The sequence below is a fragment of the Astatotilapia calliptera genome, chromosome 12 (genome assembly GCF_964374335.1).
Source record: "Astatotilapia calliptera chromosome 12, fAstCal68.1, whole genome shotgun sequence".
In the NCBI taxonomy this organism is placed as follows: Eukaryota; Metazoa; Chordata; class Actinopteri; order Cichliformes; family Cichlidae; genus Astatotilapia; species Astatotilapia calliptera.
In genome coordinates this window covers 24,277,217-24,293,175 of record NC_137433.1, presented here as the reverse complement: position 1 = coordinate 24,293,175, position 15,959 = coordinate 24,277,217, and the positions used below count along the sequence as shown (strand labels likewise).

Genomic DNA, 15,959 nt, shown 5'->3' with positions numbered 1-15,959 from the left:
TTTATACAGGAAACGTTTTGAACATGACTAAACCTCGGTGGATTATCAAGTTTCTTATCAGTCTCTTCAGTTTCAACTGTGAAGGTAACAAAACAACAATTTAGCGCTACAGTGGTTAACACATTTGTCTCACAAGTGAAAGATCCTCAGTTCAAGACCGTGAGGAAACACAAATCCAGTCAGAAGGCGACATAATGCCAGCACTAAGCCCGGATAAAAGAGAGGACTGCATCAGAAATGGCATCTGGCATAAAATTGTGTGAACCAAATCAAACGAGTGGATCCATCTGCTGTGGCGAAGAAAATAAGGGAGCAGCCAAAAGTGCCTGTACTGCCGGTATGCAACTGACCTCTGATTCCTCATCAAACAGTTTGGACAGTCCTCCCAGTGAAACCCTGGACTTCATGTTTGAATGATTCAAATTTTCTTCTTCTATCGCCTGGTGCCTTTAGGGCTCGCCACAGCAGATTGTCTGCTTTCATCTCACTCGATCTCTAACATCCTCTTCTGTCGCTTCTGTGGTCTTTCTCTTGTCCTTCTGCCTGGGAGCTCCATATTCAGCATCCTGTGTCCAGTATATCCACTATACTTCCTCTGCACATGTCCCAACTGTCTAAACCTTGCCTCTCTAACGTTGTCTCTAAACCACTCAACCTCAGCTGTTCCTCATTTCTTTTCCATTCCAGTCAGTCCTAACAAAAATCTTAGCATCTTCAACTCGGCTTCTTGTCTTTGTTGTAAGTGCCAAACCACACATCATAGTAGGTCTCAGTACCATATTGTAAACCTTTCTTTTCACTCTTGCAGCTTCCTTCTGTCACAAATCACCCCAATAGTCGTCACCAACCGCTCAACCCTTTCTTCTTCGCCTCTCTTGAGCACTCAGCTGCTCAAGAGAGCCGTTTTGTAGGCATTTTTTGTTGTTACCAGAGAAAGTCTGGCAAGAAGAAAGTGCGCATTGTGTTGCAGCAGCTGGAGGTGAATTAAGGATAGCATTAACAAATCAGCTTTATTTAAGAAAAACACTTTCAATGTGACACTTACTGTTTCAGTCAGTCCACAGCTGCCACTAATTTAATATACTGAAAGGATTTTTCCAGATTAACTGCCTGAGCTGCTGCAAGAAGGACTGACAGCCACACGAGTTTCAAATCTGATTTGAAATTCATGTTGCCGATTTCCAGCCCTAATTCGTTTATTGTCTGGAAACATTCTCACTCCCAACTTTGAATTAGCAAACAATTTGGAAGCAAACAATGCAAAGGCATTATGCTCCGTATGTCAATACAAATCATCTTGTAGTCTGCAATCATCAAGTGGGAACAAGCTGTGAGACATGAGAATAATATCATTTTAAATCTCGATTATGCCAATTTACAGCACCTCCACTTATCAGCTTCCTGGGAGAATCTCTTTGATAGGCTTGATAATGAACTCTCAAGATTTTTATTGGCATTCTAATTCACACTTGTACAATCACGCATAGGGAAGTAATAAAACCAAACAACACTGAAGTAGCAGGAGCATAGCATCACTTTAACTTCATAATAAATGTTTACTGTCAAACTCATTTCAGCAGAGATGAATGTGGATCTTTTTTGATGAAAACGTAACAGTGACTATATTAACAGCAATTTGTTCAGATCATACTTACAAATGAACATCTCCAATAATACAATAATACTGTTGCCATAAATTTTTTCATGGAAAAACAACAATTTAGAATCCGACAATGATTCACGTTCAATATGTTTGCATGCATCAGCATGTGACGCAGGTCCACGACATGTTTGAGGACAGTGAGACAGTGATGAGGTGTATGTTAGGAGTGACAGATGAGTTTAAGGTGGGGTAGGATTACATCAGGGATTGGGCCTGATGAGCCCTCGTTTGTAGTTGTAGCGCAGAATTCTCTATCGACTATAACGTTTGATGACATTGCGATTGCCCCTGAGAGTAAGTAGCAGGTGGAAGAGAAACAGGTGGGGTGGAGGTATGCTCTAGAAAGGAGGAATGAAAGTTAGAATACACGTCTGTGAACGAGAAGGAGACAGGTGTAACAGTGACCATTCAATGAGCAGAAGGGGTGAAGTCAGATGAGTTTAAGTACTTTCGCCTGTCTCATGCAAATCCGAAGCAACAAATGGTGCTTAACAGAGGTGAAGAAAAGAGTGCAGCCAGGGTGGAGTAGGCGGACAAAGGTGTTAGGGGTGAGTTGTGATAGAGGATAGCAGCAAGAGTCAAAGGTAAGGGCTACAAGATGGTAATAAGACCTGATATGATGTATGCTATACTGCCATAAGTATTTATGCACCCACCCAAATAACTGAGTTCAGGTGTTTCAATAACCTTTATAGTCACAGGTGTACAAATCAAGCACCTAACATACACACTGCTTCTGAATACCTTTGTGAAAGAATGGGTCGCTCTCAGGAGCTCGGTGAATTCCAGCCTGTGCAACAACTCCGGTATTCGACAGTCAACTATTAGTGGTATTATAACAAAGTGAAGGTTATATATAAAGTGGTAGGCGACATAAAATCACAGAGTGGGCTCAGTGACTGCTGAGGTGCGTAGTGCGCAGAGTCAGTTGCTACAAACTTAATGTGACCTTCAGATTAGCTCAAGAACAGCATGTAGAAAGCTTCATGAAATGAGTGTCATATCATGATATCAATGATATCAATCAATACAGCAATTCCAAACAAGACAAGCCCAGGCATATCTGACAGCAAGAGCCATGTGTCAGCTTCTCACGATGATGATTTAGTACCAAATGTGTTTCGCCACTTGAGGCCAAAACACACCATCAGAATCCACACGACGTGGAGATACTAGCAACTGGTCATGTGCAACCAATAGTAAACAAATGACTCCCCCAAGCATGGCTCGGTGTGACAGGACGAGCAAACAGTGGAATGAAATTACTGATTTGGTTTGCTGTCTCACCACTATTGCGCTGTAAAGCTGCTTCTGCTGGCACCTTGTGGCAACAGATTTACACTTTCAATTATGTAGTCTGTCATCACTGACAGTAACTCGCTGGAAAAGGAGGACAGAAAATGCCCTCATTTTGTTTGCAGTAATAAATGCTGCTCTCTGCCGCTGCAATTACAGATAAAATGTTGTTCAGTAGCTTTTTCTCTATATCTTGTAAACTGTCATCAAAATCATGATCGTAAGTTCCCTTAAAATGTTGTGATATCGTTTTGAGCCTTTTATTGCCAAACCCTACACTGGTGTTTTGGAAATGCCAGTCAGTACAGTGAATCTGTGTGTTTAAGTCATAAAGTGTGGAAAGAAGTACAAGACAATGAAAGTGTCAAAGTGAACTAAGTGTATGTGTGAAGTTAAAGGCTTAGTTTCCAGCAAACGTAACGTGTGTACATTTTTTTCTTGGTGTGTGTTTCTTACATCATGGGATCAGCCCAGCTCTATGACTCACACTGACCACATAGGCTGTATACATTTGTATGCCCGTGGCTTTGGCTTTGCATGTAAATATGTTATTTACCTGCAAGCATTTGCTTGAATTTGATACCTGTGTGTGGTTTCCTCAAGTGAGAGGGTCTGGGTTCATGGCAGCCGCAGAAGCTTCCTCTTTCTTGAAAAGATCGCGTGGTTCTTGCCCTCCTCTCTGACTGCTCAGGGTTAGAGTGGCAGCCCTCACTGCGTACGACGCACGCCTCGCTCTCACTTGTGGTCTCTGTGTGGTAACCTGTCTTCCTCTCTAAGTCCAAGTCCTCCCTCTTCTCTGCTGACAACTCTTTCCTCGCTTCCTTCCTTTCCTCCTCCCTCTCCTTCCTCTCCTCCAGTGACTGTTCCCGCAGAGGTAGGCAGGGTACGGCCGTCTCAGGCTCCGAGACGGAAACGGCAGTTTCATAGTCCGTGTTGTTGGCTGTGCTGGTGTCCGGGAGTAAGGGTTTTTCAGTGCTTGATTGGGCAGGAGTGAAGAAAACCTGAGGAGAAGGCATTTTATTTAGTATGTGCAAAGTTCAAATTTCTCACTGGCAAGATAATGAAGCAAAAAGCTAACAGTTTACATACAGAAGATTGCCCTTCAGCTAGCATTTAAAAGGTGGATGTTTGTGTTCTCATGCACCAAAGTGCACATGTTTAGAAGGCAAAATAATGCAGTCTTTACTACTCTAAAGCCATAAAGGAAAGTGAATGGTTTCATTTTTTGAAGTTCCCTCAGCTGGCAGTAAAACAGAATAATATCTCTGAATAAATGCTTTGAAGGAGGAAAAGTTGTGAGCGTAAAGGTGTGAAATGGGAAGGGCAGAATTCAGACATGCACTAGTCTTCTTTTTCATGCCTAAGCTCTTTCAATAAAAGGATTTTTTATGCCCGGTGCTCAACTTTTATTCCATATTTCACACACTCCAAACAGTGGTCACAAATACTCGTCCTTTGTGCGTGTTCTTGTTTTTGCATTTAACGGCAACTGCAGCTGTATTCCTGAAGCCCTAACATTTTTTGATCTTTTTAAGTCTATTTGGTTACATGCAGACCGATTACTTAGTATTTAAATGTGGTGTGTTTTTATCATAAAAGCTGTTATGTGTTATTAAACTCATTGTTAGTCTATACTGGTTAACCCCATTTGATTTTAAACCTTCTTCAACAAAACAAACATGATACCTGGGAGGTAGAGACAGCCACGCTGAAGTTTTCTGGAACAGGTGGATGATCGGGTGGAGCAGCTTCCTTATCTACCCCTGGTGTAGAGGCCGGTTCTGGTGCTGAACCCGATCCGGGGCTCGGAGCTGGCAGCGCATCTACTTCAGATACAGAGTCTTCAGTGATTGGAATGAACTCGGAAGGAGTGATCGCTGTGGTTCGATCCTCTGATATCATAGGGGACTGGAGTGAGCTCTCACCACCAGCACCAAGTTCACCAGGCCAGGATCCTGGGGTGAGCCCTCCTGCCCCTGGAGTGATGGTAGCGGTGGTGCTGGGAGGCTCCAGCTTCACTTCAGGGGGCCTGTGATGATCAGATGTCCGGGAGAAGCGTTGGTGAGCTGAGAAAGACTTCGGAAGCAGCTGTTTCTTCTGGCGTGATGACCGTCTGTTGTTGTTACTGCCGCCACTGTAGTCATCGAGGATCCCGGAGTCATCGCCCTCATTGGTTCCCGAGCTGCTGATGCAGTTGATGAACACATTTCGATTGGTCGTAGAGGACGATGATGAAGCCTTGTCAAAGTCCTCAGTCTGAGAGCGTGTGATTTTCTTTTGCTTGTGGCTGCCAAATCCAAATGAGTGGCGTGACTTGGGCCGTCCGCCGCCATCGCTGAACCCCGTTGACACCGACGTGCTTATTGCCTGCTGATTATTTCCGTTGGCATCGGTGCCCTGTGTCAGCGGCGGTGTGAGGTTGAGGTTGATAGGCTGGACACGTGGATCGCTGTTCCGTTTACTTGCGAAGCTGAGAGACGGCGTGCGGAACAGGCTCCGCCGTTTCCCGGTGCTGCCGGAGCTGGAGTTGGTGCTGGAAGGCGAGGAGGTGTGGACGCCATTTCCCACTCCGCCTGAAGATGGAGAGGAGGGAAGGGACTCCTGCCTCTTGCTGCTGCTGCGGCGGAAGATTGGCAGGCGGGAAACAAGAGTTGATCGCCGTGAGCCTGATTCACCCATTTAAAAGCTGAGGCAGTGGGCCACTCTGAGAGAACAAGCAGACAGAAACATTTAATAAATAAACCATTCATCAACTCCTGAATACTGCATGGCATACACCACTTCTTCTCTGGTGCCAAACCCTTATGTGGCTAAGAACTCTCAAAGTCCGGTCCATTAACCCTTGGAGCACAATTTTATTTTTCAAAAATGGAGTTTAACTGCACAAACTGCTCACATTTCCCACTCTTAAAGTTCCTGCTGCATCTTTACCCATTCTGATATGGAAAAAGTGTCATACTTAAGAGATTTTTCCCAAATCGGGCATGTGAAATGACTCCTTAAACCAAAACAGTGTTGTTTACACCATTTCTCCTACTGTCTATGTGTGAACTTTCTCTAATGGAAAAATTTAATCAAACACCTGCCTCAAAAGAGCTCAAAAGAGGCAAAAACAGAATCTGATTTCACATTTATTCCATACAAATAAAGTGGTTGTCAAGTCTGAATACACCCAGCATACTGAAGGGGCTTAGCTGAAGTGTACTTCTGTATATTGTACATCAGTACATGTGAACAAAGACGGATCTAACACTCTCACAAAGGTGTGAGATCTCACAGAATGAGAGGCAGTATTTTTCATTCGGTAAAGCAGGTATTCTGGGTGTAAAAGGCCTTTTTGTCTGTCATCAGCCTGTCAGATAACATTCAGCGCTAGCAGCAGTCGATGTTCATCTGTTGAGCCACATCAATTCAGGGCTTGCTAAATGTCTGAAGACAGGAGGGATGAAGGGGTGAAAGACTTTAAAATAGTTCAATTATTTTTTTATAATGAGAATTTCTTTGTTTCTCTCTAGCACAAAAGTGGATTAAACTAACAAGAAAACCAAAAAATAACATCTGTTTTGGCATCGGCTACTGGACAAATTGTTTTTTTAAAAACATCAATACTAGCCGAGAACTTCACTTTTAGCGCATCCCTATTTTAAGGTCATCTGGCGTGTCTCACAAAAAAAACTGCTGCTCTGATACATCTCATATTTCATAAGATCAAACAGTAAAAAAGGCTCTTTATTGCCCCAAAACGTCATTTTCACTTGGAAGTGCATGTGTAAAGAAAGTTTTTACGTGACTATTATTAGATCTGCTATGAGACCTGGAGGGTTGATTTCTGTTTAACATTTCACACATTGCAATTAACATTTACTTGACAACTAAATTGTGCAGACAGACCTAACCCAAGGGGAGAGCCAGACAAACACAGAATGGAAAGAAGTGAAGAAGAGAGAGTTACAAAATATCCTAAGCGCTCTTTCAGGGGGGTTTTTTTGTATGGATGTACTAGAAAAAGATCAAATCTTAGCACAGTTATTTACAGATACAGTAAGTTCATTTTTTAAGGTCATTTGATAGAAAAAAGAATGTTGTACTCATAAATATACACTTTCCTTCTAATAAACAATTTAATTACGTTCCCACATTATACGAGACTTTATCCACTAAGTATCTCAACTTTAAAAAATGTTTCATTAACAGAGACTAACAGCAGCTAACAGATGCTAACAGCAGCTAACAGATGCTAACAGCAGCTAACAGAGGTTTTTCTGCGCTTAACAACAGAAAAGTTCAGCGTATCCTCAAAGCTCACCTCGGTATCACAGAAGCAAGCTTCACTTAATTGTTTATCCTACATTGACCACCATAGCTAGGATTCTGCACTTGAATTAGGAGGGGTAAGGAAATGACGTCCAGTATCACCTTCAGCCATACACAATATGGTTGAAATGACCTGTGGCTCTTTAGTGGTTCACTGTGTGTGTGTTCCCCTGGTCTTTCTCCTCTCACTATTAAATAAAGGGGAAAAAATGCCCCTAAAAAAATTCAGTAATGGATTTATAGATTTTACGCGCTGAACCTCTATGTGTTTGCAGTGGTGCAGATTATCCATACATTATAAACTACTATGTAGCTTTCACAAGCACTAATAAATCAGCCACTGACTGAAAGCCCAACATGGAAAAGAACAAAATAGGAAAGACCAGAATTTTGGAAAAAAAATATAACAGCACCAGTACAACTCATGGCCAACCATAACTTCCTGGCCTATAGCTCACCCTCTCACCTGCACTGGCTGTTGAGAATACAAAATTAGAGCGTCAGCCTACAACAATGTTCCTCACATGACCTTACAAAGAGAGTCTCTGAGTAAACACAATGCCCCACTGCTAGTAGGAACTGACTAAAGTTCCCCTTTTTGAGTCATAAAGGAAGGCTTTCATTTGAGCAAATACTCCTGTCATTGTTTTTTTGCACTCAGTAAGCGTAACAGTGACTATGCAGTCCCTGTACTATTGAAGAGCCAACCTCTCTAAGAGCTCCTGAAGTGTTTTGTTTTCAATCTCTGCCTAATAAGCTTACATTAACACTCTCCACTCTGAAGTGGTGTATTATTAGTGTCACCTACCTGAAAATAAATGTTCTCATATTCTAAATGTGATGCAAATTTTAAATTACAATTTAACTCAATGCAACGTATAAAACAGAAAAGGAAGAGAGAGAGGAAGTCAATAAATAGTACTGCCAAACAACGGCGTTAATATCACACGCACACGTATTAGGCTAGGGTCTGTCCTCGATCACATCTAGCTGTTCGTGCAAGTCAAGACAGAGCGGTCACCAGCCGTATCAAACGCTTCCTTTTCAGATTAGCCAACAGTTTAGTAGCTTTAGATTTTCAACCCACCACACAGCCATTTGACCTGGTCATAGTACTCTGGGCTAACCGATTAAGACAACCAATTAGACAGATTAAATCAGATTGAGAACGCCTCTCTCATTTAACAATAAGGGCAAACAACCTGTTGTCAGACTTTACAGGGGCTGAAAATGTCAAATATACACTCACTCAATACTACCTTTGGAAGCATTGTTTTATTATAATCATGCTGTCATCTATAATCTAACATAAAATTACATTATAGGCTCAAAAGAGCTAACAGACACTCAGGCATTTGACTAAACTCATCAGTAACTGCTCATGAAGCGAGGTTACCTACAAAAAAGGAAGCAAAACTTCACCTAATCTGAGTTCCCCTTTGCTTTGCAATTAGTCTGAGAGCTGCTGAGCTGAATGCAAAGTGTTCGTTTTGCTGTGAGCTGGCGTTGCTTCTATATAACTGTCCGCTTAGATGTTCACTTAAATCAAGAATTACTTGAATTGGAGAAGAAAGATTTCTAAGCACGTTTCTAGATCTCCAGCTCTAGTTTTCCCAAATTAAACACATGACAGGTTACGTTTTCTGTCATTGCGGCCTTCACTCCATGTAACAATAGTGATGCATTAAAATCACAATCCTCAAATAAACCAAAACAGAATGAAGAACTTTACTCATGCAGCGCTCTGTGGTTTTTGGCATCTTATCGACACACCCTACAACAATAGTTAACAATCAGCAGACAATGCCACAAAGACACCCTCCCATCTCAGAGTAATTTTACACTGATACTCTACATGATCATCGGTTTGAAATAATAGGTGTGTATAGGGTGTGAAAAATGGGTGTTTCCTATAAAACAGGTTCTGGGTGCGATAATTTTGAAAACCATAACCACATGTTAGAGTTAATGCAAACCATACTCTTCTATTCAATGTAATGAAAGATTGCAGGGAAGGAGTGCTATTTGAAAAGCGTGTGTTTTCATAGAAGGAGTAAGCAGGCTGCAATGCTGCTGTAGACAGTGTTATCAAAGAAAAACATTCCCATATTTTTTAGCAAATACCTCCATGCTGAAAAACATAAATACTACTGGATTTGAACTACAAGCTATAGTGCTACATTACAAATAATCTAGTGATACAGCCAAGGTTATAACTAGTCTTTTATCAGTCTATCTCATCTAGCTTCTTCTGACTGTCTTTGTTGATAATATTTAATAGACGCACACACCTCTTTCCCACAAGCCAGGGCATGTGGAGAAAACAAAAAACAATCTTAAGCGATAGGATGCCAATTTAACCATGAATGGAACTGAGAACTGTAATCCGTCACCATTGCTAGAGTGAATGGAAGATTAGTAAAGTGCAGTCTGCAAACATATCCTAACATAAACTAAGCAACTTGTTATATAAACGTCAGCCTGATATTTGGACAGTAAATGTTTAAATAGGGAAGACATGTGAGTGTATCGTGGATAGAATGCAAACAGGATACATATAGGAAACTTGAAGGATTAATGAAGCATAGAAGTAATATGTGAGCAAACAAATCGACTGAATGAACAGCAACAGAATGATGTTATAACTGTGTCACTCACAAGCAACTTATAACACTTTAATAACCCTGTAATATCCAGCAGTTCAGCCGCAACACACTTACACTCTATTACATACATTTTTATAGGAGTGTGATACACTGCACCGGGATCACTGGAGCCATGATCACAAAATACTGTTGTAAACAGTGCTGCACATCATGCCAAAATAAGGATTTTTCCATCTACCAACACAGACCATCGCTGTGTGCCAACCACGCACAATAATAAAGCTTCTATTAAGGTGAAGCAGCGATGTTAGATAACCCTGAGGCCACAGGAGGCATTTCACAACTGCTTTCATGAGCTCCAGCAATGAATGCCGTGGTCCTTTAAGCTTCTGCTGAATTACATGCTTCTTAGATCTGCTGCTGCTGATGATGATGGGCTCAAAATCACAACAATGAATGGGCCTCAGCGTCTGTAGTTACAGTTTAACCTGCACTTCTCACAACTGCTCAGAGCACCCTGCTCATTTATTATTGTGCCCGTGAATCAGCCTGCAGCTGCTTCTGATTGTAAATTATTTGCATTAAGATAAGAATTGTGGATGTAAATGAGTGAAGCCAGCAGGTCCTCAGCGGGGCGCCGACAACTGTCAAACCGAAAACGTCAACAACGCTCTGAAGCCTTGTGAAGCCTTAAATCCCGACTAGCTAACCGAGACCGGGACACTGAAGTGCTGGCGCTAATCGCCACCACGACGCTGAATCGGTAAAGCAGTGGGAATCGCTTTCTCTACTCCGCAATGGTCAGCGGTGTCCGGAGGAAATACAGCGGCAGGCTCCGTCCGGTGGTTCCGGTCAGGCTGGCTAGCAGGTAGCGGACAAACACACAAATGTGCGTATTTTACCTTCAGAGGAATCCCGGAGTCTCCACCGAGGCCCCCCTCCGGCGCACAAACAGATGGATATACCTTCGCTTTGTGGTCATACGAGTTATTATAACCTACATGAATGAAAATATCTGGGATAGGTAGCACCTTGTGTTGCACTGACGCCAATATGACACCTCAGTGACGTGGATTCGCCCTTTCCTCGTTCGTCGCTTCCGCGTTGCGACGACGGGCAGCGAGCGTGGACAACGTGACGTCCGTACTCCTCCTCCTCCTCCTCCAATACCCTCACAGACCAGCATCCTCCTGCAGGTGGATGATTGGACGATTCAGTCTTTCTTTGGCGAATTCAACCACAAGAAAAAGAGAAAAGAATCCTGATGTGTGCCCTTATAGTCAGAAACCACTAAATACCAGGATTGCAGGGTTCTGGTTTCCTAAATGACTACTTGTTATTTTTTGTGTGCTAAAATGTGAAGGCTATGTTTTGTTTTTTTCAATTTTATTATTGCTAACACATGGGAATTGAAGTATCATTGCACAGATAAGACAAAAGAAAAGACTGAAAAAAAGAGAAATGCACGACGTTTACAAAATAAAGCATTTCGAAATGAGGGTAAAGGCCACTAAAAATATATTTTCAGTACATCTTTGGATACAGCCCTGCTTGAAAATTCAGAAGTGAAACTGTTAGATACTGGAGAATGAGCTGATCAGTTATTATTATCATCATCAGGGGTGGGCCAAAGTGTGCAGGTTATCAAAAGGATTCACACATGCTGGCTCTGACACATACCTTGCTAGTACTGGGTTACTTTTTTTTTCTTTTTTTTTTTTTTTTAAAATAAACACACCTGAGCTTTAATTTCTTGTGGTGTACCTTCAACAAGGTGCTGGAAACGTTCCTTGAGAGATTTTGGTCCATACTGACATGACAGCAGCGCACAGTTGCTGCAGATCTGTCGGCTGCACATGTATGATGTTAATCTCCCGTTCCAAAGGCGCTCTGTTGGACAGATCTGGAGACTGGAGGCCATTCGAGTACAGCTACCTCATTTTCACATTCAAGAAACCAGTTTCATCGAAGTTTCTGTCACAAAGCTCAAATTAAATGTACACATCAGAAAATGGTTAAAATGTGGCCATAAAGATTGTCAGCAATAACACTCTGATAAGACTGGTGTCTAAGTGATGTTTAGCTGATACTAAGGGCCCAAAGTGGACCGAGAAACCCCAACACAACGAGCATGATGGATCCATAGTTTCAAGTTTGTCATATTCTGGCCGTACTATCCAAATTCTGTGGTTCAGTCTCAAATGTTGATTGCAATGCATACTATATCTAGATTAACATAAAATCTTGTTTGCAGTATGATTGTAAAGTATGAAGACTTAACTGTAACCGGACTTGTGATGATGCTGAAGAACATTTTAAGTCTGGTAACTGGAACAATGTTCGATTCATTCAGCAGTTGTAATACGCACAAAAGTAACCACACAGCTGTATAAATACATAAAGATCACAAGAAAATCTGCTTTTAAAAACAGCCTTTATTTCATGAAATCCCCACACAAGAAATTAAAGTGTAGCCTTTACATGAATCAGAGCAAAGTATGACAAATCTTTAACGTGGTACACACAGAAATCCACCATTTACACACCACATACAGTTCTCTAAAGAAATGCACTGTCACCGATATACAGGATAGAAAATCTCAGTGTTGCACTTACAAAAGAAAGTTTCAACATTTACTTTGCATCAAGCTAAAGCCCAATTTCTTAAAACCACAAAACCTAGAAAATGTTAGCAGTGCAAATTTTAGTGTTCTCTTCAGTTCTGCAGCCCAATAATATTGCACACCCATTATACACACACACACACACACACACACACACACACACACACACACACACCTGCAGAGCCAAACATTTGCTGACATGCTACAGATTTTTAAAGTGCTAGCTTGGAATTAGATTGAGAGCCAGCCTTCAAAAATATTTGGTTCTAAATTTGCAAGCAAAAAGAACAAAAACAAAAAAAAACAAAACAAAAAAAAAATCTTATTTAGGATGCAGTTTAATGTAGAGTCAGCTGTGGTATTGCGATTACAGGTCTTGTATCAGGATGCTATAAACTACATGAGTGTGCTGTGACCCTCAAGTGGAACAACTACATACTCAGGAAAAATTAAGAACCTGAAGACATTCAGTTTGTTCTGTGATTAAGAATACATTCTGTGATGGAAATAAAACATAAAAGCTGCACTGCCAATTCATAAATGCATAGAAGTGTTTTACAAAGATGTTGAGGACTCAAGTGAAAATAAACATTTAAGGGGGGGAATTTAAAAAAAAATATATATATATATAAAACTTTGCACCATAAGAGAAATTAAATATTTCACCTTGAGACTAAAAATTTCTATCCAGATAAAATTAACAGCAAATTTCATGTTTTTAAGACCCAAAACAAGAATGTCTCCCAAAAAAGGCAACTGAACCAGGTAACATCTGCTTACAGTAATTTCCATCAAAAGTGATCTACAAGCAAAACACCAACCGATTATATGAACATTTGTGTACTTAATTTCACCCAAAATAATATACTCTTGATTAAACTGTACATGGAATTAAAAAGCAAACACAAGCAATCAGCTTATTACGTGACATGAAAGAAGGCAGATACTGCACTGTTAGGTGGACAGCTGTAAATCAAATCAAACTAGTTTCTGTAAGGAAAGGTACAGTAGTTAAGGTTTTCCAGGCCTGATGGACAGAGGTAGGTAGCATTGAGCCTCAATCGAGGCCAGAAACCTGAGAAAACGCACACACACCGACGACCCTAACCCTCCAGAAATCAAAATATATATACACATGTACAAGCAAACCCAGGTGCAACCACATACAGTATGCGTGTATACAAAAAACAAATGTGGTTTCCTATTGAACAGTCTAGTGTGCTCGTTGAAAAAAAACAAAAACCAATCAGCCACTCTGGCATCTGATAGCGACACATGCTACACAGCATAGCTACTAAACAGTGCAATTTGTGATAGCACTTTTTGTAAGAACCTGAAGAGCTAGGTCTTTTTTTTTTTTTTCTGAAACTAAAGGCTGTGAGGCCACAAAGATGTGGGTTGCAATCAAGTCAGCACCAGAACCAAAAAAAAGCTTTGGCTAATATGCTTTATTTCCACCAAAGCAGTGCCTAGTCTACAACTAGCTCCATGCCTTTGAATTAGACAGCACTACTGGGTCCTAAAAGCTAGCCCCAAGTTTGGATTCATAGTAAGTGGCTACAAAAGGCACTACTGCAAGAAAGTTAGGTGATTCACAGATGTAGGCTGAAAAAAAAGACCCAACTTTTATGTAATGCCATGCAACATTTGCATCAAACATGTCAAAGCTTATGCTGGTTCTCAAAAGCACCAAAGTAGAACTGGCACTGCATCAGTGGTGAAGAGCCATTTGTGACTTTGCAGCTGTCAAACAGTAAGCACCTGGTGTTCTGATACCTTGACAGTTTTATGGTGTTTAAAGTCAAATTGTGCTGTGCAGCAGAAGTGAAAGCAAAAAAAAACAAAAAACAAAAACAAAACAAGAAACACAAAAAGTCTCAAATCACAGTAAATACTCCAGGGTTTATATCTGTTAGTGAAGGTAGCTGTGAGAGTGTACTGATAGCTGTATATCGGCAACGTTTACGCTAAGTAGTGATCCAGCTGTGAAGACTAAAATTTATTGTGCAAGACTCATTTTATTGTGCAAAAACAGCTAAACATAAGTGTGAGGAGGAGTAGCGTTTGTGACAAAGAGTAAATAAGTTCTAATATCTACGAGGCCAGTGTCTGATCCAACTGTACCGACACCAAATCCTCACATCCAGTATTTAATGTCAACATCTGGTTGCTAGAGAGAACTAATTCATCCATTTCAAAAAAAAAAAAAAAAAGGCACAAAGGCGCTAGCTTCAGTTAGCTACCAGGCTCTCAGGTCCACTAATATATCTACACCTATGCTGCTACCTTAACGTAAATGGTTACAGAAAACAAGCAAATACAAACCACCCACTAATTGAAACAAACACTATTTAAACCGAAACCTGAAAAAAGAAAAAAAATAAATAAGGAAAGGAAGATCGAAGGCGTTTAATGTTAAAAGACTCAGTTTGAGCAGTTCATCATAAAACCAGGTCCAATACAATTACCAGATCCAGAGACTTTGGTATATGGAGAAGACCTTTTACATCTATACGGACTACCGAAGACCTCTGTATGCAGACACTGATACTCAGCGTAATTATCTTCGTGTGGGTAATACATTATACATGCCAATACGGGGGGGGGGGGCAGGGGCCAGTCCCTGGCAGGGATCCCATTTCCACATTAGGACCAAGTGCCCTAATCACATCTGCCTGATTTGACCTTCAAAAATGGTCTGAATTGTATTCCATCACCCTGTCAATAAAACCTGTTCTTCCCAGAACACACTAAAGATGAAATGGATTCCAGGCTTAATGCACTCCTTAGAAGGCCAGTCTCTTACTGGCTAGGAACTCTTCCAGCTGAACCTTGCCGCTGCCCATGAGGCCAAAAGCCGGATACATTGTTCCCGAACAATCCACCTGCCTCTCGTAAAGGCACCTCATAGTGTCGGCGTCGTAAAAATACACTCGGCACGCGTCATAATCAAGGCATATGCCCAAGCGCTGGGGCATAGGAAGGATGCGGCTGCCGGGGTCAGCTGACTGTGCGTTTGCTGTGGAAGAGCTAGACGTTGAAGAAGACTTCGGGATGATGAGTTTGCCCATGCCCAAGGTGACGAGGGTGAAGGGCTGGGAGAGCTCATAGCATGCATCTTCACTGCCGCTGTCGTGCCCGCTGTCGTGGTCATACCTGGTAAAAGGAAGGTACCGGTAAAGATTTGTTTTGCACTTGGAAAGTTTATGCAGAACTTTATTAGATGAACTTATGAATTTCAGGCAACTGATCTGGAGGAAACATCTAAGCATTGTCTGAACACTGCCTGGTCCTTATCAATTTGCATGCGTCACATAATTACCATAGAAGTCAAATTTATTTGCATTATGTAATGTTCTCCTTTACATGGGCTAATTTGCTGAAAAGGCCAAGCTTCGTCTCAATAAGCTCTTTAAGAGTTTATACTGGTTCTCTTGCGTCACAGGATTAGGTATG

General features: G+C 41.4%; 2 protein-coding genes across 7 annotated transcripts in view; both read right to left on the bottom strand.

Moving 5' to 3' along the window:
- Positions 1 to 11,029, bottom strand: part of ccser1 (coiled-coil serine-rich protein 1) — a 126,697-nt gene extending 115,668 nt beyond the window's left edge. The window contains exons 1-3 of the mRNA XM_026188367.2: positions 10,782 to 11,029; positions 4,646 to 5,663; positions 3,543 to 3,960 (exon numbers count right to left, since the gene is read on the bottom strand). Coding sequence (XP_026044152.1) covers positions 3,543 to 3,960; positions 4,646 to 5,638 — 1,411 coding nt within the window. The 5' untranslated portion in view covers positions 5,639 to 5,663; positions 10,782 to 11,029. The remainder of the gene's footprint in view (positions 1 to 3,542; positions 3,961 to 4,645; positions 5,664 to 10,781) is intronic.
- A 1,267-nt stretch (positions 11,030 to 12,296) lies between these two features.
- trim36 (tripartite motif containing 36) overlaps positions 12,297 to 15,959 on the bottom strand; it is a 32,992-nt gene continuing 29,329 nt past the window's right edge. For all 6 annotated transcript variants that reach the window (XM_080308779.1, XM_026187543.2, XM_026187542.2 and 3 more), the window contains exon 13: positions 12,297 to 15,659. In XM_080308779.1, the coding sequence (XP_080164905.1) occupies positions 15,290 to 15,659 (370 nt within the window). In that variant the 3' untranslated portion in view covers positions 12,297 to 15,289. The remainder of the gene's footprint in view (positions 15,660 to 15,959) is intronic.